General features: G+C 44.5%; 1 protein-coding gene across 8 annotated transcripts in view; it reads left to right on the top strand.

The window, feature by feature from the left end:
- CAMK2G (calcium/calmodulin dependent protein kinase II gamma) overlaps positions 1-20943 on the top strand; it is a 183496-nt gene extending 162553 nt beyond the window's left edge. Inside the window, exons 16-25 of one of the 8 annotated variants that reach the window (XM_025212676.1) lie at positions 29-61; positions 3885-3953; positions 5442-5486; positions 6088-6136; positions 8019-8132; positions 9783-9908; positions 12983-13058; positions 13655-13749; positions 14837-15082; positions 18192-20943. In XM_025212676.1, coding sequence (XP_025068461.1) covers positions 29-61; positions 3885-3953; positions 5442-5486; positions 6088-6136; positions 8019-8132; positions 9783-9908; positions 12983-13058; positions 13655-13749; positions 14837-15069 — 840 coding nt within the window. In that variant the 3' untranslated portion in view covers positions 15070-15082; positions 18192-20943. The remainder of the gene's footprint in view (positions 1-28; positions 62-3884; positions 3954-5441; positions 5487-6087; positions 6137-8018; positions 8133-9782; positions 9909-12982; positions 13059-13654; positions 13750-14836; positions 15083-18191) is intronic. The other 7 variants (XM_025212679.1, XM_025212686.1, XM_025212693.1 and 4 more) reach the window with 7 other exon arrangements.
- The last annotated feature ends 1611 nt before the right edge of the window (positions 20944-22554 follow it).

The following is a 22554-nucleotide window of genomic DNA, read 5'->3' as shown; positions in this document are numbered from 1 at the left end:
TCTTTCCCTCTCTCAATGGTGTGTCCAGAAAAGGAAGTCGAGCTCCAGTGTGCATTTGATGGTGAGCACCTCCCGTAAGCTGCCTGCGATTCGTGCGTCCACCATTCTCATACCATGCACGCTCAGCTTGTGCTCATCACCTTACATAGCATGTTTGGGGAGGGTGGTGAGATGGGGAAATCATGCACTTCAAAGGTCCATGTCCTCACAAAAAGGACCGTGTGATTGGTCAGACTCTGGTTAATCTCAGGTTCCCATTCCCTACAGAAAATTGGCTGCTTAAAATGCAGTTGAGCATTGCCTGCTATTGGTGTCTGATGCGAGGTGAGAAACAAATGAAGAAGGCAGTACCTCTCCTGGGATGGAGTGCGTGGTCTCTGAACAACAGATCTGTGCCTTGTCTGGACATGGGGCCTTGTCATTCTGTTGCAGAGGTGCCAAAAGAGGAGCAGGTGCTTTGCCTCGTGTTGGTGCTGTCATCCCTGGAGATAGCCCTGCAGTGTAGAACAAACTGGGAGTCGCTCCAAATATGGCAGAGGCTTCTGATGGGTCTCCAGCGTGCACGGAACAAAGGTGCGGGCACAGCACCACCTGGTGGCTTAAAACTGCCATTAATTTATTTTTGTTAGACTTCTTTCTATATTGAAAAAGGTTTGTCAGAGCCCTTACAATCCAAGTCTCTGTTCTTTGGATCTCCATTTTGTCTCCCAGCATGATCAAGTGCCCAGTAACTACTCCCTCTTACACTTTATCCATTCCCCTTTCATTTATCCAAATGTGTTTGCTATCCCCAGAATATGCTGGAAAATGGTGATTATACTGATTCTTCAAGGAAGAAAAGAAAAAAAAACAGCCAGTGCCAAATTGTAGATTGATGCTACTGCCATTTGCTACTGTCCATGTCACTGTTGTGAAGCCATGGGCAGTAACTAATGTGAAAGTATCCTTTGTATTCTGATTTGCTGGATTGTGGTTCTTGCCTCCTTCAGGTGGGAAGAAGACAGTGTCACTAAAGGAGAGAAACTGGCTTCCCTGTTTCTGCCTGTTTCTCCCCCTTTCATTGTCACTGTAAATTGTTACAAATAAGCAATAAGAGGTCACAAAGGGCTGCTTAGAAAGTCTCTTAGTGACATGTCACTTCCAGGGCAGCATTCCCTGACTTTTCTAGCCCCAGCTGTGTTAGATGTAAAGGTAGGAGATCTTGTACAGGTCATCAAGCGCCGCGCAGCCCAGCTCAAAGTTACATTTCTTTTCCTACTTTAAGGCAGCTGGAAAAGGGAAACTAAATAGGTGTCTGTCTCGGGACAGTGAATTTTGAATAAATGACCAGTGAATGCTAGAAGTGTCCAGGTGGCTGGTGTTTGCTTTCCTGTCTTTCAGTGTGTACCCCAGTGCTGTGATCACTGGTTGGTTCTCTCTCTCGCACTGTCGGTGTTGTCTGTGTTTGTCTGTCTTTCATCTAGCACAGGAAATGCATTCAGTATCTGTGTCAAAATGAATTGTATCACAGATCTTCTGAATGGTCTGACACAGTCCTAGGTAAACTGCCTTCTTTTTAGAGTCGAGACCTTCTGTACTGGAACAAATCAGCTAGGTTTCTTGCTCCCCATTGATGTTGATGTTAATGGCGGGGTGATGCATGTGTAAAATCCTGTGAGACTCGTATACACTCTGAGAGCCCATGTGTAGGATGAAGGGCAGCTGACTAAATGGTCACAGAGCAGGGGGACAACAAAAGGGAGTCAGTAGATCTGGCACCTCCCATATGAGCTGTACATGTGAAGCACATAGGTCAAGTTTCCTGTCTCCTTAGCTTACCAACATTCCCTTTGCAGTGTTTTAGTACCATGCTGTAAATCTGGGCAGAGACCTGGAGGCACAGTCCCAGTCAAACTAGAGAGGAGTGATGGTTGCAGAAAGACAGCTCGGGTTCCACTAAGGAGTGTGTATGTTTTGGAAGCTCCCGTGGTGCGAATTTTAGTGAGGGAGATGGTCCTGATGGCAAGTGGGAAGTTGCAGAAAAGCTGACGCTGAGGGCCTCTTCCTGAGGTGCTGAGTTCTAGCAGTTTCTTTCGGAGCTGTTTAGATTGAACCCCTGGGATGAAGTCTTTACTTGCCTTCTAGAAATTAGTCCTCTATTGAGCACACCTCAACTTGAGTCCAGCTCAGAATGTTCAATGTTGTTTTTTTCAAGCACCCTGTATCATTCCCTTTCTAGTATACTGAAGTGTAATGATGGCGTCCCTTGGCTGCTGAGCAGCACGTGAATAAAGGAGCTGGATTTAAACCCCCTTGAGACAGAGCTAGTAATTTCTAATAGACTGTAAAAGCACTTTGGTATGATGGGAGGAGGCAAACAGGATTTTCTACGGCCGTGGTCTTTGTGCCACAAAGCAGCTTGGGACTCGTTCTTTTAGGCTGCTTTGCCCCTTTTACCTCTTTGTTTCTGGCACCAGCAAGCTAGAAATGCACCCAAAGAGTGTTTGCCCTACTAGAAAGATGAAATGAGGCAGGTAATGAGATGTAAGGCATGTCATATTTGTGAATGAAGATGTTCCTCCTTTCCCAGATTTTTAGGGATGAGCACGTTTATCCATTCTCTGGCTCTGTGGAATCTTTCTTTCTTTCTCTCTCTCTCTTTTTTTTAACCGAAAAAAAAAAAAAACAAAAAACCTCTAGCAGGGCGTGGTGCCTATGAAGAGACGCTCGTACAGGCAGGGATGGATGCAGAATCTTATTTTAAGATCTGCTTCTCATGGATGTGTTTAAAATTCTCTTCGGACCCTTTCTTGTCGTTCCTTGCATTGGTTGCTTGGTGCAGAGGGTTCTGATACATTGGGGGTTTGCCCTTGTTCTACTCTGCCCCAAAAGATAGGCAGACTGCTTAAATGTCTTTGAGCTACAGTGAGCCTGTTTTTTATCTTATTTTTTGGTGTTGGGTACAAGAAGAATGTTAAGGGGAAAGTGCTTCAGCAGCCAGTCAGGTCTTCTCTGTAAGTCAGATTTAGCCTGTTTTTCAGTGCATCGAGAAGAAGGTTTGAATTTATGGATGGGGGAGTGTACATGATTGAAAACCGCTTCAGGGCACCTCCTACCTAACAAGACCTGGACTTTGGGCATTCTCTTAATTAAGCTGAGGCATTTCCATGCTGCAAGCGTGGAGGGGAGTTGGTAACTCTGCTGCTTTTGTTGTGCTATGGGAGTGAGGAGAACAGCCTTTATCAACAAACTTCATAATCTGACCCAGCTACAAGAGAGACTCCTTGAGAAAGGCATAAATCCCTTGGAAACATCCCTAAGACTCACTAACCTACCCAAGCAATCCCCTGGCTTCTTCCTTGGTATTCTCTCCATGCCTGCCGTGAACCTCCTCCACCCTTTCTCGTACTAGCATTGCACTCTGGAATGCCAGCATCATCCCACACTAGTCTCATCCAGCACACCCTGGAATACCATGGGCACAGCTCCAGGTCATCCCAATGTGATGCTGCACAACACATGCCCTATACTGTCACTTAAAGTCTGTTAGCACACATCCTGTCACACGTCAGCTCCCTCTCTGCTGCAATGAAGTTTCTTGGGAGCACCCCTCCTGGAAAACCCAAGCCTTTTGGGTTGCCTCCTCTTTCTTTCCCTTGCCTTTCTTATAGCTCTAGTAATCCACCCATTTTGGGGCATTGGTGAGTTCACTATTGCACCTCTGAAGAGACAGGTGGTATCCAATGACCATGGCAGTATTCCTTCTTCCTCCTTCTTCCCTGTTCTTGCAATTTGTGGGGTGGGGGGCTGAAAAGATGGTGGGGGGTTATGAGAGCAGTACTGTAATGTTTTGCTGTCATTGCTGGACAGCAAGATAACTAAAACAATCTGTTTTTCTGTCTCAGCCACAGAGCAACAACAAAACCAGTCTAGTAAGCCCAGCAAAAGAAACTCCCCCAGTGCAGACGTCCATGGTATCTTCCCTGACCACTATTACTTTTTTTTTTCTTGTTTGGTTTAGTTCTGACTTTTGTCCCCTCACCCCAGTGCTACCTGTGCTGCTCTGTCTGAGCTTGTGTTTTGGCTTAGTTCTGTCTGTGTTCTTTCGCTGCTGTGGGAGCTGGGGTGCCAACTGATGTAGCAGTTGGATACGGGGACTTCAGCTAGTCTGGACTGTCCCTTGTGCCATCCCTGTATACTTCTGTGTCTCCCATTCAACTGTTCTGGGTTTTTTTTTATTTTGGTTTGGAAGAAGAGACTGATGGAGCAAGCAACCATATCTACTTTCCAACATCCAGGAGAAGGAAAATGGGCTTCAGCACCCCATGACAGAGACAGGGTGGGCCAAATAATTGAGTTTCAAATGAGACCCTCTGTGGCCTAATTGCCCTTTTTGGCTATATGGTTTTAGTCCTCTGCAGCTGGTTGATCTGCTGTGCTGTCATTGTTCAGCAGTGTCGCAGTGCATGCAGTGGACTTCTAGAGAGATCTGTGCTTTGTATGTTTAGCAGTGTAGCCCAAGTAGGCTCTACCTTGAATAATCTTGGAAAATCAGGCAGCATGTCAAGTAGTAACAGATTGGGTGAGTGTGCTTTGCTGCAACACATGGCCTCTGGTGGCCACCTCGATCTTCCTTCAGAAGAGGGATGTCAGTGGGTGAGTGATGGTGCAAGATCTCAGTGATGTCTTCTAACAAAAGGATGAGTACAGGAGCAAGCTAGCGCTCTTGGAGGCCTGGTAGCTGCTTTCTGCTCTGTCTCACGTTCCAGAGAGTTATTTTTTTCTTGGGACACTTCATAATTTTCAGCTCTTCCTGCACTGGCTTAGCCTGCTGCTGTTTTGATGCTGAGAATGCCTTTCTATTTTTACTATAAATGTCCCATTTTGGAGACTTTGTTCTAGCAAAATGTGCATTTTCTTTTGCAGCCTGGTAGCCTAAGCAGTTTCTCACTGAAAGGCACTGGGACACTCTGGCTTATTCCCTTTCTTTTTATGGAAATTATGAATGTCCCTCTTAAGAATAAAGTACTTGGCAAACTCAATGGAAATCTGGGAGACAAAGGCCCCAGCCCACTACCAGTCCTCTCCCTTAAAATCTGATTTCTGAGAGAGATGCTGTAGAGGGCTTGTTGCATAGTCAACTGTCTTCTAAGTGCTGGAAATTTATGCTGAGACTGCTGTTTGGTCATAGTTGTAAGGCTATCAGGCCAAGGGCAGTTCTCAGGGCTCAAATTGGGACCTACAGGGCACCTGGGGGCTTTGTCTCCTCATGAATGTAGCTGTTAATGTTTCTCTCTTAGAAGCCCTCTGAGTAGGGAGTGTGTGTGCGTGTGTGCACGCACGTGTGCAGTTTGGAGGTGTGTTGTGGTTTGTTTCCATGTTGGTTACTTGCTGGAGGGGGAAGACAAATGAGACACAGGCGTCAGAATCTGAGTTTAACTTTTGCCTTCCTCCCTACCTAGGAGCCTCAAACAACTGTTGTCCACAATGCTACAGATGGCATAAAGGTAAGGGGAGGGACAGCCAGCATTTCCCTCAGAGAAATCCCCACATCTCTACTTAACCAATCTGCTCTTTTCTGTTTCAAGTCCCTGCCCCTCTGGCGACTGTGTCAATGCATGATTCTGAACAGTAACATTTGGATATCCCTGTCCTTTTCCTGACATGATGTGTATGATTCCCTGTGAACTCAGGGTGGAAGATGAGATGTGCATATCTACGCATGTGCCTTGTCTCTTCAGGATTTGGAGGCCAATTCCTTAGAGTGAACTTGTAGGTCTGGGATCTCATTTACTCGCTCCTTGAGGCTCCTACAGATTGTGCCCTATATTATACTGTTCCCAGGGCTTGACAATGTCTGTTCTCAAATGGCTCCAGCATCATATGCTTGCACTACTTCTCTTCAGAGATTGCTAAGCCTAAAAGATCTTGCTTGATATTTGCCTCAGTTTTCCTTTGCATAATTTCATCCTAATCCTCCTAACCATAAATGCTTTTATCTTGTTCCTTCCTCTGTTTTATGCAACCCCCATCCTCTTCTGCAAACAAATGAAATAGTTTTGACTCTGTGGGCATTGCTATCTAGTAACGTTCTCTTCTACCATGCAGGGGTCCACAGAGAGCTGTAATACCACCACTGAAGATGAGGATCTGAAAGGTAGGTGCACTGACAAGTCCCTCTGACATTGTGAGGGGACAGAGAGGAGATTCTGGAGATCCCACCTACCACAAGTGATCCCAGACTTGTCTGATTGAGTTCCTGAGTTTGCCATGGTTTTCTTTACCATTCCCCTCATGGCAGAGTCCTGGGTAGGCACCTTTCAGACTGCTTTGAGGAAGTTGCCAGTCCTTCCTCTGCTGAGTGGGAATTCCTTCCTCATAGATGGATGGGATCTCTCCACTCCCAACCTCTTTAGAGAACTGGAGTCTCCCTGTTTCTTCCCTTCAGATTTAAAATTTGGCTGCTCCTTCCTTTGCCTCTCCACAGCTTGTGAGCAATTGGACCCTTCCTGTTCCTGCTCCCCCATAAGGGGATTGGAATCTGTGTACTCTGCTCTGGGAATCTTTGTTTTCACTGCTGTTCTACAGACGTCTTTGAATGTCTCTTACCTGTGCCAGCACAAAGGATATCCTCTATTCTCTGTTCTGTTTGTGGATGAAGCTGGAGCTCCAGGACTGTCCCTGCTTGGGGTGCTTTAACAGTGGGAAATGAGATGTTAACAGACAGGGGTGAGATTTTAGAGCTGTCATTGACCACAGCATAAACTCTTCCCCCTCTGGTGATGAACTTTTAAAAGTGCCTTAGATGAACAAGCGCTGCTTATTCTGGAGTGTCAGATTTATTTGTGCTGCTTGTGCAGCTGTCTAGTATGTTGGGAGGGGCAAACAGGTCAGGAAATTCTGGTCCCCACACCTGGCTCCCCAGTGAGGGGTGCCCTCCCTGCGAGCAAATTCTGGAATGTGCCCTTTTGGGTGGGGAAAGAAATAGTAGCTTTTTCATTTATGGGAAAGCATCAAGGCACAGGTACCCCTGCCCCGCTCCCTTCCTCCCCTCCCCCTGCACTCCCCACTTCACCTGTACTCAGAGCCCATTCCGTTGAACACTTGGGAAAGCACTAGTGCTTGTCTGGTGACACGGGTACTGAGATCATGTCAGGCAGTAGGGACAGTTCTTGATGCTGTTCTAGTACTGTGTCACAAGCTGCTGGTTGTACAGTTAACTACTGTTAACTGTTCTGAAGACTGACTGGGAACAGCATCATGAAGTGGACACACTCTAATACAAGTGCAGTTTCAAAGGAAATTGGCTTTATTGCAAGGTAATACTCTCTCTCTCTATTTTCCCCAGGTGAGGAATACATAATTATAGAATCCAGTTGGGAAGACAGGGAATGGGTCTCTCAGATGATTTTTAGCACACAGTGAAGTATGTAGCCTCTAATCTCTGGATACCTAGATTGGTACGGGAGGGAAGGAGCTTGTGCAGTGACCATCTGACTATGCCCAGCTCTAGTGATACTATTAGACCTTTATTTCTAAGCTTTTCCCTTTCTGGTTTACCAGGGGTTGCTTTTGCCAGGTTATAATGTCAAGTTTTTCCCTTGAGCCATTGAGTCCCTCCTCTATTCTTTGCTGTATACAGCCTGGATTAGAGGTGCTGGGGTTCTCAGACTCTGGGGAAAGAGAGGCCAGCTGGATCATTTATTTTCTACCTCTTTGAATAGGAGCATTCTAGGGAGGTCTATACTGACGTGGAGCAGTATAGAGCTGTTAGGCCCATAGTCAGTCATGGCTTGTTGAGCTGTTGTTTCCACTGTAGCAGGGCTAGAAGGGAGCAGCTCCTCACATGCCATTTATGAATCACAGAGGGATTATGCTGTAGAGCAGTCTGCTTGGCTTTGCCTTGGAGGATGCTCGTGCAGGTTTTTGTGCTTAGCATTGTGGTTTCTTTAATGTTCTCCTACTTCTTTTCCCTTTTTTTATTTACTGAACTTGCGTGTTTTGTTTGTTTTTTGTGTTTTAATTCCCTGCCATGCTAGCTCCCCCTCTCTCCACCGGGGACGGCAGCTCAGTGCTTGAAGGACGGAGGCACAGTGAGAGCAAAACACAGACTGAGACCATGCAGTCCCAGCTTTCTCTCTGTTTCTCAGCCAGTAAGTCCAGGGGTACAGCGCTCCACAGCATCTTTCCCCTTCCCCTTCCTCTGCCATCCCCCATTTTTCCCACCCCAAGACTTTCCTTTCCCCAGTTTCCATCCAGAATGTTGACTTTCGTTTCCAGTACTTCAGAATAAAAAAGATTCTCTCCCCTCCTGGAAAACCTCTTCCTCGCACTGAAATTCTCTAGACCTTCTCCCACTGTAAATTGGAACCTCATCCTGGCTAATTCCAATCCTTTACTTCCATTTGTGCAAGGCATGGAATTCTTTGCAGTGACACTGACTTGTTGGGTCCCTTGGTCAAGTCACTTAACCTCTCCATAGTGTAATTTTCCCATCTGAAAAAGGGGGACAGTGGTACTGACTGACTTGGGGAAGGGGTGTTGTAAGGTGGACTTCCTTCTGGTTTAAGAGCTTTTTGCTCTTTGGATGGAAAGTGCTAAAGAAGTACTAAGGACTAGTAGTAAAGGCCACTTCAAAAGGTGCTATGAAAGCAAGGCTTTGGCTGCTAAAAGAACCTTCCCTCCACCACTCTGTGCTGTAAACTATGGAGGGGCATCTCCTCTGTTTGTATTTCTGCCTTGCAGGCCTCGCTTTGTCTCAGTGGGTTTGAAAACTGAATATCCTGTCAGTATTCTATGCAGTAGTCTCCCCAGTTTTCTCCCAAATACTGTGGCTCGGCAGAGGAGCTTTTAATAACCTGGCAGCAGAAAAATAGTAAGAATAGGTGGCCAAGAGAAGACACGTTTGGGCTCCCCAGACCTTTCCTCCCCTCGGGATGGTCTTCCTGAGTTGAGTCTCTTACTAGCCTCACATTGCGCCTTTTAGAATGAGGAACAAGCATAGTGACACTCAAGATACTTTGAATCATCCAGTCAGACTATTTCAGTGGGTGGGAGGAAACAGGCTTGCTTTCTCCTCTTCCTTCTCTCGTCTTCATTCCTTTGTCCCTTTGCCAAACATTCCTGTTAACTCCTCTGATGAAGCAGTGCGAGCCTCCCTTTTGGCACTAACCTGAAGCATGTAACTCTGGTAATGTTCTGATTTGGGTGAGAGGGCCCTGTCTGGCTAGACTGAAAGGGCTGTGATCTCTTATTAACTCCCAAAGGCTGTTACCCCTACAGCACTGTGTTCTCAAATACCCCTCCCTTACCAGCAAGTCCCTGGTTTAGTACACTGGACTGCTGAAACCTCATTCCCCACAGTGAGGAAATGTTTTTTTTTTCCCTTGCCACTTTTCTGGGTCACATTTGTAGTGATTTGGATCCCCGGCCTCCTTTTTCCCCCCTTTTGTTTACCCCATCCTCTCCTCTACTCATCAGTCACAGACTGGTGAGGGTGGATTGCTTCTGGGCACACTCAGATATCACCCTTCGGTGTCAGTGAGAGATCCACCATGTTCTGCAGGGCGTTCCAAGGGCCCGTCCTGGCCCTTTGGAATGTCGTCCAGCTGAGATGGCACAACCTATTCAGCACAGAGATTGATGGTTAATGGGGTATGTGTCTGTAAAAATGGGGTCTGGGGCTGTGTGTTGTGTTGTATATCTTCAGTTTGCTTTGGTTTTGTGTTTTGTTTTGTTTTTGTGTTTGTTTTTTGTTTTGTTCTTTTTTTTATTTTGTTTTAATGCTTACGTTTGTTTTGCAGCCACACAGTCTTGTGAAGAGAAGCTTCTTGCCTGGGACAGCCCAGGGCAGACATTGGAGTTAGAGCGTGCTCAGTCGGAGCCCTTGCTAACTCCAGTAGTTCCATTTGTACTTAACAGTCCACCGTGTAAGTTAGCAGTTGGCTAGTAGTAGTGGAGTAGTACAACTAATATTAGTTACCTTAGATATTTAGTTACCCTCCTTTTCTTCATCCTTATGCTCCTCATCCTCCTATTCCCAATTCAGAGAGATGGAATGACTTTCCATGCTACAGCTGATGCCAGGACTTTGTGAATGGCTAGAAACGAAGTCACTGTAACTGGTGACAAGTACCATGGTTTAATATACAGTCACCAAAGCATTTCTGCTGTTGAAGCTGTCTTTGTGTGTGCACACAGACTACTGTCTTCCTCTGTGTGGAAGTACATTCTGGGAGAATCTGGTCTCCTCTTCCGAATTACATCTGTATACAGGGTTGCACCAGCAAAAGGTGGGGTAATGTGCTCCAGAATAAGAACCCCCTTCCCCTCCCCAGATCATGTAAGCAAACAATTACTGGATGAATGTGGTGAACCAATTATAAGACCAGCCAAGAGCCAGCCTGTGTCTCTGGCAGGGATGATGTGCTTTCAAGCTGTCATTGTTGCTAAATGTTTGAATTGTAATACATATATATAATATAGATAGCCACAAGTCATGACTAAAACCATCCGTGCCTCTTAAGTGGCTACAGATTTGGTTAAAAGTTGTAGTGTGGGCAGGACTTTAGAGTTAATTGTCCCGTATTGGTGGAGATCCTTGCCTCATCAGTGCTGGAAGCTCACACTCCCGAGTCTTCCTTTCGGCAGTGCTCTGACAGTGTCGTGCAGGATGAGTCTAAGGGACAGTGGTATGATGGTAAGGATTTCAAGAGATCAACAATTGGACTTCCCAAGGGCTTTGTGTTTGTTCCTTGGCTTACTCTTCCTGTTGCTTTCTTCTGGAAGGGTAAGTTGGTGAGGCCCTGCTTATTTTCACCTTGATTGATAGGCAGTAGTGCCTCACTGCATGAAATCCAGGGACTCTCTCCAATGGAGGAGAAAAGGGAATGAATCTATGTCATTCTGATAGCTTTGCATGTACAGTCAATGCAGGGAGGAAAGCATGGTTTTATGCCTGAAATGCAGTCAGTCCTGCTGTGTATATTGGATTTGGGGGCAGGGAGCATAAGACAGACATTAAGATGAGCTAGCACAAGACTTTTATGGTTTTAGGCTCCTTCACTTGTGCCAAATGAAATCTTGCTCCATTCTCCTCCCTGGGCTCAGGATTCTATCTCTTTGTCACAGTTATACTTTTCACAGAATTGGGGACCCATGGGTGGATCCAGAGCAGGTGTGGCAGCGTGGTTTTCCTTCCCACTTTTTGGCTGTTCCACATGTTAGCTCTCAGCACAGGGTCTGGCCAGAGTCTCTGCTTTCTTGCAGCTCTGGAGCCAGGGATGAGTACTGCCACCACTGTTCATCACCTCCTTTCCCTTGCTGCTGAATCCAGCAGGGAGGGGAAGGCAGAAGGGCAGATGGCAGCAGCTGTCACCCCCTTAACTCTGCAGCTACACAAAAGCAGGGGCTCTGACTGCCCCAATTAGCTGGTGAACTCAAAATTTGCTGCTTACATAGAGCTCTGGCAGGAGCCTGTGCTGATCAGGCAGCAAGCCTGAAGGTCACTAGGCATGTTTGGCACAGCCAAAGGAGAGGGTGTTCCTCCCTTGCTCCATTCCTGAATCCACTACTGATTACCCATGCAGCACATGGTTGCATATAGATTATGCTATACACTGCTTCTGCTGCCAGAGCACGCACAGTGAGATTAGCTTATGCTACTAACTAAAACATTTCTGTGGCTTGCTGCCTGACTTAACTTCCTTGGTGGATTTCAGGCATGTATGGGTGGTAGTCTCCTACAGCAGGTGAGATATGACCCTCTTGTGCCTTATCTTTGGCAGGCACTGGTAGTATGAAATGTCCATATGGGATATGGGAGGCAGCCACAAACAGCACAGCAATATTTAGACTACTTATTTCTATGTTTAAATATGCCACCGGTATGAAGTCTAGGTATGTGACAGTAGTTTACCCAATAGCTGCACTTAGAGGCAAAGGAAGGGAGGGGAGGCAGCTATATAGATGGGCTCAGGTATACTTAGCTGTGTGTTTATATATGCGCATTTGGTGCAGAAATGAAGCTGATGCATGTGAATTCATGTATGCTAGCCAAAAATAAGAAGGAAGATTCATTACACTAAGTACTTAAGCTGCTGCTGGGTGTTCTAATAAAACCAAGTCATTGCACAAGCCTTGCCATGATGGGTGGGTAGTGATGACAAGTTGAAGGGAGATGCTGAAGTGTAGGAAGTAGGAAGCCTGGTAATGGAAAGACTAGGTGTGCTGATGCGTGAGATTTGGGTCCACAACAGACAGGTCATTCGTCCATCTTTAAGTTCATTAAGGGGAGTTAGATAATTGTAGTGCTAATCACATACTGAGAGAGGATACAGAAGCAGTCCAATTACAGGGTTGTATGCCTGACAGAAAGCTAACATGGTGCGAGTGTGTAGCCTCACAACATAGGTGAATGGGGTCTGCTAGTGCAGCAAGCCATCTTGCTATGGTTGTCTCACTAGTTTGTGAAAGCCATCCCTACGTATGTCCAAATATTTTGTTTGCAGTGCTCTCAAAATATGGTGGGTAATTATTGGTGATGCTAGTAAGTAGGGTGCTGGGGGATTTTTTGTTGGCTTGATTTTATAGTAACAATATAGTTATTTCCTTTTTACAGCAGATACAGGTTCAAATTTTAAGATTTTTTTTCAAGTTGCCACATACACTGTACACTCTCTCAGGGTCCCTTTCTTATAGTACCTGGAAACAGCTAGAGCTGTCATTTATTCTAAGAAGCTACCATGGTCCCTAGGACAGGCCTTTCTTGAAGAAAAATGCTTGAGTCTTTATTCCCCTTTTCCCTGCATCCTAGGATCACCATTTCCCTTTCATACTATTGACCCCATACCTTTATATGGATGGCTGTCTTTACTGCCCATGTCTTGAATGCTGGGATCAAGGCTAGTGGTGTCCTGCAGGTTGTCCAGTAGGATGTACTTGATTGCCACATCCAGCCATTCAGAGTTGATGCAGTTAAATTGCTTTCTGTTCTTGTCCACAGTGCGTAAACAAGAGATCATTAAGATAACAGAGCAGCTAATAGAAGCCATCAACAATGGAGACTTTGAGGCCTATACGTAAGTATGGTCAGTCAGAACATACTAGTTCTGACAGTTGTTTTTTACGTGTCAGTTGGTATGCAAGTAGCTTAATGGCCTCCTGCCCTAAGCAAGGCAAGCAGGTTGATACAGTGGGAGGAGCTGTACAGCTACATGGCAAGAATCAGGCTTTAGTCTTCAACTAGTTTGGGTGGTTCAGTATGGTAGAGCTCTTTAATGGGCACCTGGTCCAAGAGTAATAGCAGCAGAAAGGTTGGCCAAAAGGAGCATACCTGGTAGTCTTTTATAGAGGTGGGGAAAAGTCAGTAGTAGATCATAGAGGGAGGAAGAGTGAAGGAACAGCCTTGATGTGACATGTAAAGCTTGACTTAATTTGGCTAAAACATGGAACAGAAAAAAAAAATGTACCAGTTACTGCCAGCCCTGTATCTTCATAGTGGGTAACAATTCCAGGCTTGGGCAGTGTCTGGGAAAAGGCGTAGTACTAGTCATATAACAACATGTCTAGGTCTTTATTGGTTTATAAGAGCTCCTGGAGCTTGGGGCTCATTTTGAGACAAGGTGACATGTATTCAGTTCAATAAGAAGAAGGAATATTCCTTTTTTTCCTGCAGGAAAATATGTGACCCTGGCTTGACCTCATTTGAACCTGAAGCCCTGGGAAACCTAGTTGAGGGGATGGACTTCCACAAGTTTTACTTTGAGAACTGTGAGTGGATTGATTCTGGCAATGCAAACAGTCTCCTCCATGCCCTCCTTCATGTCCCCTTATTTCTTGGGGAAATTGCTGCAATTTTCCTAGGCCACCAGGCTTTCGTTATGCATGGATTGTGATGGATTGTTAAGAGCCAATGTGTTTTCACTGAAAAAACCTTCTTCCCTTGTCAGATATGATTTCCTTTTTCACCCTTTTTTTCCCACCATTTTTCTTTTACCATGGGAATGACATAACTAATCTTGCAAACATCAGATGGAGGGAGAACCAGTAGTTCAGACTAAGATGCTGCATTTCCTATCTGTATGGAAGTGGTATGAGAATCTAATTTACATGGTAGAAACAGCCTGCACAGTCATTTGAAGAGAGGAGGGTTTTTCCCTGTCATGCATGTAAGGACCTGATTTTCTGTTTTGTGCAGATCACTGGAATTTCTCCAGTTTAAGGGATCTCTAACCTCTAGCAAACCCTTTAATGATTGGATCTAGGTGCTCCTTTGTCAGAGTGGTTGGGAAGGGAATCTGGGTAAATGCTTTCTAAATAACCGTTTAGGCCTTTTGGTCTTCTAAACTTCACTGAAGTCTTCTGCAGCCTCCTCTATCCGGCAGCCTCCACAGAATGAGGCAAAAGGCTATCCTAAGCTGCTGCACTCAGTTGGGCTGGGGGAGGCAGTCAAGACCGCTGCTTAACATAACCATTCCTGTGTTTGTAAAAGGGAAGAATATCCTTTGTAGCTTTCTTACTGTCTGCTTTATTACTGTCGAATGACTTGAGGCCTGCTGGTCTTTGGAAAGGGCATGTTTCATGGCTGTATTTTAGTAACATTTTTATAATGAAAAGAACTCTCCTGTAGTTTGAGACAGCAGTAGCTGATGGATGAGGAAGCTCTGAGGATAAAGAGGCTAAGTTCCCATGGGGTAGGGGAGGTGGCTGGGAAGGAAACGATTTGTTTTTTCTAAGGACTTTTAAGAGAAGGAGTTGCTCTATCCTAGGATACATTTGGGAGCAGCAGATTTGATGCTGAGGAGAAGACTTTCTTTCGATGGGGAATTGAAACTGATAGATTTTTATGTTCTGCCAGTATTGTCAAAGAACAGCAAGCCAATCCACACGACCATCCTGAACCCTCATGTCCATGTCATTGGTGAAGATGCAGCTTGCATTGCCTATATCCGCCTGACACAATACATCGACGGTCAGGGCCGGCCCCGCACCACGCAGTCTGAAGAGACTCGTGTCTGGCACCGTCGTGATGGCAAGTGGCTGAACGTCCACTATCACTGCTCTGGGGCCCCTGCAGCACCGCTCCAGTGAGGATCAAACACAGGTATGGTCCACTAGGGAGGGTTGTATTCCATGGATGTAGCTGACTCTGCTGTCAGTGGTGGCCCAGAATGTTCAGTGGCCTTTTAGATTAGTGACCGTTCTCTAGTTAGCCACAGACAAAGTGGAGCTGCCTAAAAAGTAGTTAAGATAGGGAAATGTTTCCCTCGACCCAGCAAGGCAGAGCACTTAAATCCTCCCTTCTCCCTGTGGCATTCACTTTCCGAGCAGACGTTATACGGACATAGTAAAACCACTGAGCATTGCTGACAAACTGGAGTCATGACCTCTGCAAGTCTGGCACCATCGAGGGGATTTCAGGGTGCTACACTGAGAAAGCTGGTACCTGCAGTTGGAGACAGTTGTATCTGCCTCCAAGCCACAATAACCTCAGGGCACTAACCTGAGGCTATAGACCAGATAAACTGGTGAAGGCATGCATGAAATGGACGCACCTTGAAGTGTGCTGGGTTTCACCTCCCCTGGTCCTTGAGTACTGGGAGGGTCTCCATCTTTTTCTGTCTGGTCATGCTATAATTAAAAGTCTGGAGTGCCAGACTACCACAAAACTGGAGTCTGATTAGCTGGGGAAAAGATGGCACATGCTGAGTGCAACCTAGGTCAGAGACAGGCATATGCTAGCAATGTGAGTAACACAAAGGCAAAGAAATCTGCTAAAACACAAGAATACATTTCAGATTGAACTAAGTAAGGGCAGTGGTGACCCCCAAGGCAAATTATAGGGAACTTCTAGGATGTCAGATTGAGAAGGTCCAGCCTCCAGTGCAAACTTGAAATGCAAACTTGAAATGCCTGTATAACTGAGAGGCATAAAACCACAAATGAGTGAATGAGAATGCCTGACAGCAGGGGGTGCTTGATGCAACATGATGAAATGCTTAGTTCCTGTATGATATTTTAGCAGTTGGCTATGAATGCAGATGATATCAGAATCTGTCAAAGAGGGAGGAAGTTGCCTTAGATTTTAATGATTGCCTAGAATTTTTGAGAGAATTTCAAAAACAAGAGACCACAAAGTGTAATCTGCAAGGCACAAACCCAAGTTGCAGAATATAGATGGACTGGTTTAAGTTTTACTATCAGCCTTCTGATCAGCAAAAGGATAGCCAGTGCACAATGTTGAGAGAGATCATAGGAAAACAAATATGGAGAAACAGGAATATTGGAGGACTTTAAAATACCCACCTGTAAATTAGTCAAGCATCACAGGGAAGCAAGGTTTGACTATAAAGGTCAACACCTTGAAACAATCATTTCTTGGTTCTGAAACCATTTGGCTCAGAGAGCCTTATGCAGCATATTATCTAGCCACGCTGGCTGGTTTCTTGCCTTCGCACATTCTCTTCAGAATATGCAGGATTCTTGCCTTTTATAGCTCTCATGCTGAGTCTTAGGATCTACATTTCGGAACAGGAGCTAGTAAAAAATATCCTACTCCTATTTAGAAAAAAAGATCAATAATTTTGGTGTCAATAGGCAAGGCTTATTTTTCCCTGGGGATGCTGAACTAGTTAAACTTAGTGTGTTGCTTAGGATTAAGTCAAACATAGGTTTCCCTCTTGTGTGTTTTAGAGGGATTTGACCCTACCAAAGGCAGTAGAAAGGGGCATAAACTATATCCAAAATTTGTATAATGGATATTGGGATAACCAAAGTTAGGTTTTGAAGGGGAAAAAGCCAAAGATACAAAAGCAATAATAATGTTAAGGCAAGAACTTTTGTGAACATTTGTGGGTCCACTGGATTTTAGTGGAAGCAAAAAAGAGGATAAGGGCTTTGCAGGAAAGTGGAATGACTTATTTCCATCAGTTTTCACCATAAGGGTAACCTCTACCCTAGACCCTACTCTTTTCTGTGGATTCCAAACAAAGTGTAACCCCTCATAACAAAGCCTGGATATCAGTGGGGACAACTTTCTGAAAACATCTGCTTGTTCTGGAGTGATGCACTGAATGCAATGAAGTGTTAGGCTGGAGAAGAAGGGGATGGGAGAAGATACTAAAAATATTGCAGTGCAGTGATAGAAATCAGTTGCAAGCCCTCACCTGGAATTCAGAGTTCAGTTCTGACCAGCTTTCCATATAAAGGACACAGAAGAACTAAGAGGATAAGCAATAGGGATGGCTAGGTGCATGAGAAGAGATTGCCAGTTTGGTGAGGAGTAAGAAAGGATGTGGTGAAGAGAAGCAAACTGAAGACTAGTGGAGAGAATGGAAATAAGAAGTACTAGTTAGTCTCTCAGCATAAGGCTGATGAGGTCAGTGATGGAATTGAAGAACAGCAAACTGATAAAACACACAATTAACCTGTGATGATAATTGCGAGAAGACACCACGGAGGCCAAGAGCTTAGTGGGACTTGGGGGAATAAATGAGGCAGGTACAGATAATGCAACTGTCTGGAGTTACATGAGAAATAATTTAAAAAGCCAATTAAAATGGAAATGTGAGTGTGAAGTCTTCCTAACCCCAGTAGGAGCTGGACTTCAGCTGGGGGTGAGGAAGAAAGTGTTCCTTTGCAGCCAGTTGCCCCATAACCACCCACTTGGGATTTTCCTGCAGTGTCTTCTGAAGTGCCTGGAACTGGGCACAGGTGGAGACAGGATACTATCCTAGAAGGATCTTGGGTCTTACCTAGTCTGTCAGTTCTTTTGATTTAACCTCCTAAACCTCCCATCTCACTGTAGTGCTGAGATTCATCTTGCAGCAAGTGATGAGGGTTAACTAGGATTCCCTCTGCCAACCTCAGAGCTCAGCAGTATGTCATCTTACTTTACCACTAGGATTCACCCTCCCAACCTTGAGCACAATGGGGAAGGCAAGGTGTATTTTGCCTCTTACTGTTCTCCTGCCCAGCCCAGATTTATTTTGCATTTGTGTGGAGTGGTGGGAATGGTTTAATTTCTCTTGTGTTCTTGGGTTCGCTCTCCCGGACTGTCGTGCTGCATAGTTTCTTGCCTGTTTTCATGAGCTTGCGGAAAAATTGCTTTGTATAAATTCCTCAGTTAACTTTTGACTTTTATTTCCCTTCCATCTTCCACCTCATTCTCTCTTCTCCTTTCTGGGCGGACACTACCTTTTTCCTGACTGCAGCAGCTTTTGGAGATGCTCAGCGGGAGGGCAATATCTTCTTAGCAAGCGGCTCTGGAGTGCCTGAGTAACAGCAACGGTCGTGTCCGTTTTGACGTTTAAAAAAAAAAGTAACAAATTACAAACAGGCAGCAGCCAAATGCACGAAACCCTGCATGCATCTGATGCTCCGGGCGCTGCCGTCTTTCTGTTGTTTTCCATGGATCCATCGTGTCTGTTTCTGCTGTACGAAGGTGTTTTTTAAATCTAAAAGAGACATGTTGTTTGTATAAAATAACACAAAACAGGAATAATGCTAAATAAATGACAGATTATTTGATGCCCCCTCCCCCAGGGCTGATGACGTGGCAGCAGCTGGAGCATCTTTCAGAAACCAAGAGAGGGGAGAAGCAAAAGCAATGGAGAGTGGTGGGGGGATAGAAAGAGAGAGAGAGAGAGGGAGGAAGGAGAAGGCACCTTGGGCAGCAGATTTCTGAACTCTGCTCTGCAAAGCCAAGGTGGAAGCTGACATGGTGTTTAGGCTGTGCTGTAACTTTAATCAGTGAGAAGTGGTGAGGAGGTCCCGGAGGAGCTGGTGTGAAAAACAGGGAGACAAAGTGGAGGAAAGAGACATCTCCTTCCTGCTGCCCAGTGGACTGACTTCAGCCTGAGTTTCTTCGTAAATCTTCCGCACGGTGAGAATGCTGCAGAAAGCTGGTTGCTCAGCCGCTGGATCCCACAAAAAGACTCTTTAAAAACAAAATGGGATGTTTATTCCCAGCTAAGGATGGAAGTAGGGAAAATAACAATGGTTTAAATTAAAATAAATAAGTAAAATACGAGCTTGCTCTTCAGATGATACTGGTTTTAGAGAGACAGCCGCTACCTGGCCGAACATGGAGATTTGAAGCCAGTTTATTTAAAAAAAACAATGATGATGAAAAGTATTAAGAGCAAAGATTTTAAAGGAAGAGGGTACATGTATGGGATTTTCTTTAATTTTTTTTTTCTTTCTAGTAACATAGCTGGGATCCACAGTGCTACAGAATATATATGTTCCTTAAGAAGCAGATGAGAAACCTAGTGTTATGTTCTTTCATGAAGACTTGCATACACTCCTATATGATGCATAATTTAGTGTGTGTTTTTTATACTGAAATATATGCACCCATAGAATTAGGGGGCTCACTGCCTTCCAGTTTGAGTTGTTTGTTCTCCAAATAAAGTAGCAGAGGGAGCCAGCAGCTGTTGCTTCTCCCCCACCAATAACTCCTCTAATGTTTGTAGGCATCCTGTTTCTTGGTGTTCATTTGGATATTTTTCCTATTTTTATGGTGATGTTGTAACTTGGAAAACTTTCAGATCAGAACCGCAGTGTACCACAGCCAGGCTCCAGGCCACCTCCTGGCATTTTCTCTCTCTATTATAGAGGATAACTCATGAAATCGAGGGAAAAGTGAGTTGCCGAATGTGATCTGATTGTCCTTTGGGCCAATTCATCTTTCTGTTCCCTGTCTTTGTGGGGCGGGAATCCGTTTCCTTTATTTGGTAGGTGGGAAATGTTGAACCTTTTCTTTTTCTGTTTTTCTTGACTTATGAATAAACCCTGACCCCAAGGATGAAAAGGGCTTCTAGTAAACCTTTTTAGTGCTTGGACACACCATGACTTGTGTCCTGACCAAGAGAGAGGCAGTTGCTTTGCTTCTTTTGGTAAATTGGAGGGAATACAGGTACAGACTTATTCACAACTCCAAATCACAAACTGTGGTCACAGGGCTTTCCAGTAGGTAATCCCTGCATTCCAGAGAGACTGAAAACATAGTATATTAAAAGGGACGAAACATTTTAACAGATCTGGAGAAAAGGGAAAGCTTAGTTATAAAGTGACCATTGTTGAGCAGAACAGAGGGGAAGAAAACAGAAGCTGTAGCACAGAATGGAGTTAAATCCTTGCAGTAGAAATTTCTCCACTCTCATTTAGGAGACAATTAAGTCAATCTCACTCCATTATTAGAGCAGCTGATCCATGATGCTTCCCAAAGCTTGTCTGAACAAATAGTTTTCTTCCTCCCTCCAGCACCCTAAGTGCATGTATAGGCAAAGTGAGGACTGAAACAAGAGGAGGCAAACACTAGATTTTATTATTTTTGGAACATTTGTAAGATGGCACTAAGATAGTGAGTGAGGTGGAAAGAAAAAGCTTTGATATTTTATTCAGATTTTTTTAAGCGACAAAGAGAGAGCAAACAGGAGACTACAATTATGCAGTTTTAAAAAGCAACATACAAGAAGTTATGCATGCCTTCTTTAGGTCTGATCTTTCCTTGTCTCTTTACCTGATGATTATTAATGATTAAAAACCCTCTGTATTTAGTATCTGCATCTTTCAAAGAAAATGTTAAATTGTTGGGTTTTTTTGGTTTTGCACAGTCTTGAAGACTAACTGTTTTTTCTTTTAAGTTAATGAGAACCTTAGCTTGGTATGGCCATTATCAGACACAGCTGTACACCTTTAGCATTCTTAATGTTCTCTTATGGGGCTAATATAAGCATCTATATAATATATATTATAAATATCATGTTTTAAACAGGAAATGGAAGGTGTTTGATGCAGAATTTTTGCATGATATAGAAATTAAAACAAAGTTAGCTAGTGTTTGTTTGTTTGGTCTGAATGTTGGTAGAACCTTCATAGCTTTGTTACAATGAAACCTTGAACTGACGATATTTAATAAAATAACATTTAAACAGTGCAACAAGTTGAATGGCATTTCTCTTCTGTAAATAGGGGACATGGTGAAAATGGAACTTTCTGGGATCAGATCTTTTCTAAAAGCTGGTCTGATGAAATCCAGTAGATGCCTTGTGATCACACATGTCATACTTTGCAAAAACTTGCATGTATACAGCTCTGGCACTTCCAGAAATGACTAGATACTGACATTCAGAAGACACAGTGGATTCTTTCTGAGACAATTTTATGGTAGTTCTAGACTAGTACTGTTGGCCTGGGCCTTGAGAGACCTGGGTAATTCCTAATGCTGGGCTGGACTTGTTGTCTGGTTTAGGGCAAGTCTATGTCTCTGCTTCCTTTCCCACCCTCTATTTGATCTGCTTAGATTGAAGCTCTCTTGAGGAGAAAAGTTTTATCATTAATTGACAACTTGTATGAACCCCATAAGGTAATTATAAATTCTCAACGGGAAATTCCTGGACATGTGTACTTGAGGTTTGGCCTAAGTTAAACAGCAGACATTTGTGTCCTCCAGCTAAAGCTGGGGCAGTGCCCCAGGTGAGTATTGTAAGCACATTGGTTATACTATAGTCTATACCAATGGTTCCCAATCTGTGGTACAGGTATCACCAGTGGTGTGCACCTGTCAGTGGTACATGTTAACAGATTTATTATAATTACTTTATATGACAGAAATTTGCTGGTAGTACTTAAGGTTGTATTGTTTTAAATTGGTGGTGCAGTCTGTCCAATTATGGCTTCTCTCATGAAGTGAATGGTAACATTTCCTCCCCAGGACTGGTTAGCATCAACCTGTTTGTTTGGGTTTTATTATAATGCCCACTGTTGTATTCTGTGGTGCTCTATTAGTAGTGACAGAAGGATAGACAAGGCCCCCATATCTTAATCACCATTTCATCTAGACCTCCCAATTTTATGGATATGCACATTTATTGCCACCACTGCTGGATCTGCACAAATCATAATATGGTAAGAAACATTGGGCAGGTCTATCCTGCAATCACCAGAATTGCCTTTGAACTACCTGAATGGAATGTCATGTCAGTCTAATCTGGCAGCATAGAGCCTAACCACTGCCCTGCCCACTTCGTTTGAATATTCTCCCAGCTTATATGAGTCTTCCAGCCCATACTGAGATCTGTGTTGCTGTGGCTACTCTGCTACTGGTACCCAAGTTAGTTTTAAAGCTAGTTTAGGTATGTCAGTTTGGCACTTCAATCACAACAGTGCAGATGTACCCTTGCAGAAAATCCTAGTGTACTGTAGACAATAACTTTCCCTCCTGCTGCAAGGTTTAATCTAGTTCTTTGAATAAAACTCATGTCTGGGCCCAGAGCTCCGTGGTAGCGGCAGAACCCACTGTTGTGCTGGCAGGGTCCCCACCCCCATTTGGAAGCCAACAGAGGGCATATGTAGAAGTTTGCACACACTTTTTGAGCTGCCATGTTCCCTTCTGCAGGTATAAATTGAGCTCTGGTAACACATCTCCACCCTCCGTGAAACCACACAGAGCCACCAGAAGCATCTGACAATGCTAGCTGCTGCCAGGCATTCTAGTAACGGAGTGAGGTATGTCAGGGCTGTTCAAGTAGCTGCCTGCAGGCCACATCCAGTCCTAGGGGTTAAGCTGTG

Source organism: Alligator sinensis, unplaced genomic scaffold (genome assembly GCF_000455745.1).
Source record: "Alligator sinensis unplaced genomic scaffold, ASM45574v1 scaffold109_1, whole genome shotgun sequence".
Lineage (NCBI taxonomy): Eukaryota > Metazoa > Chordata > Crocodylia > Alligatoridae > Alligator > Alligator sinensis.
Note: the sequence above shows the minus strand (reverse complement) of the source record. Positions and strands in the feature narration are given on the sequence as shown.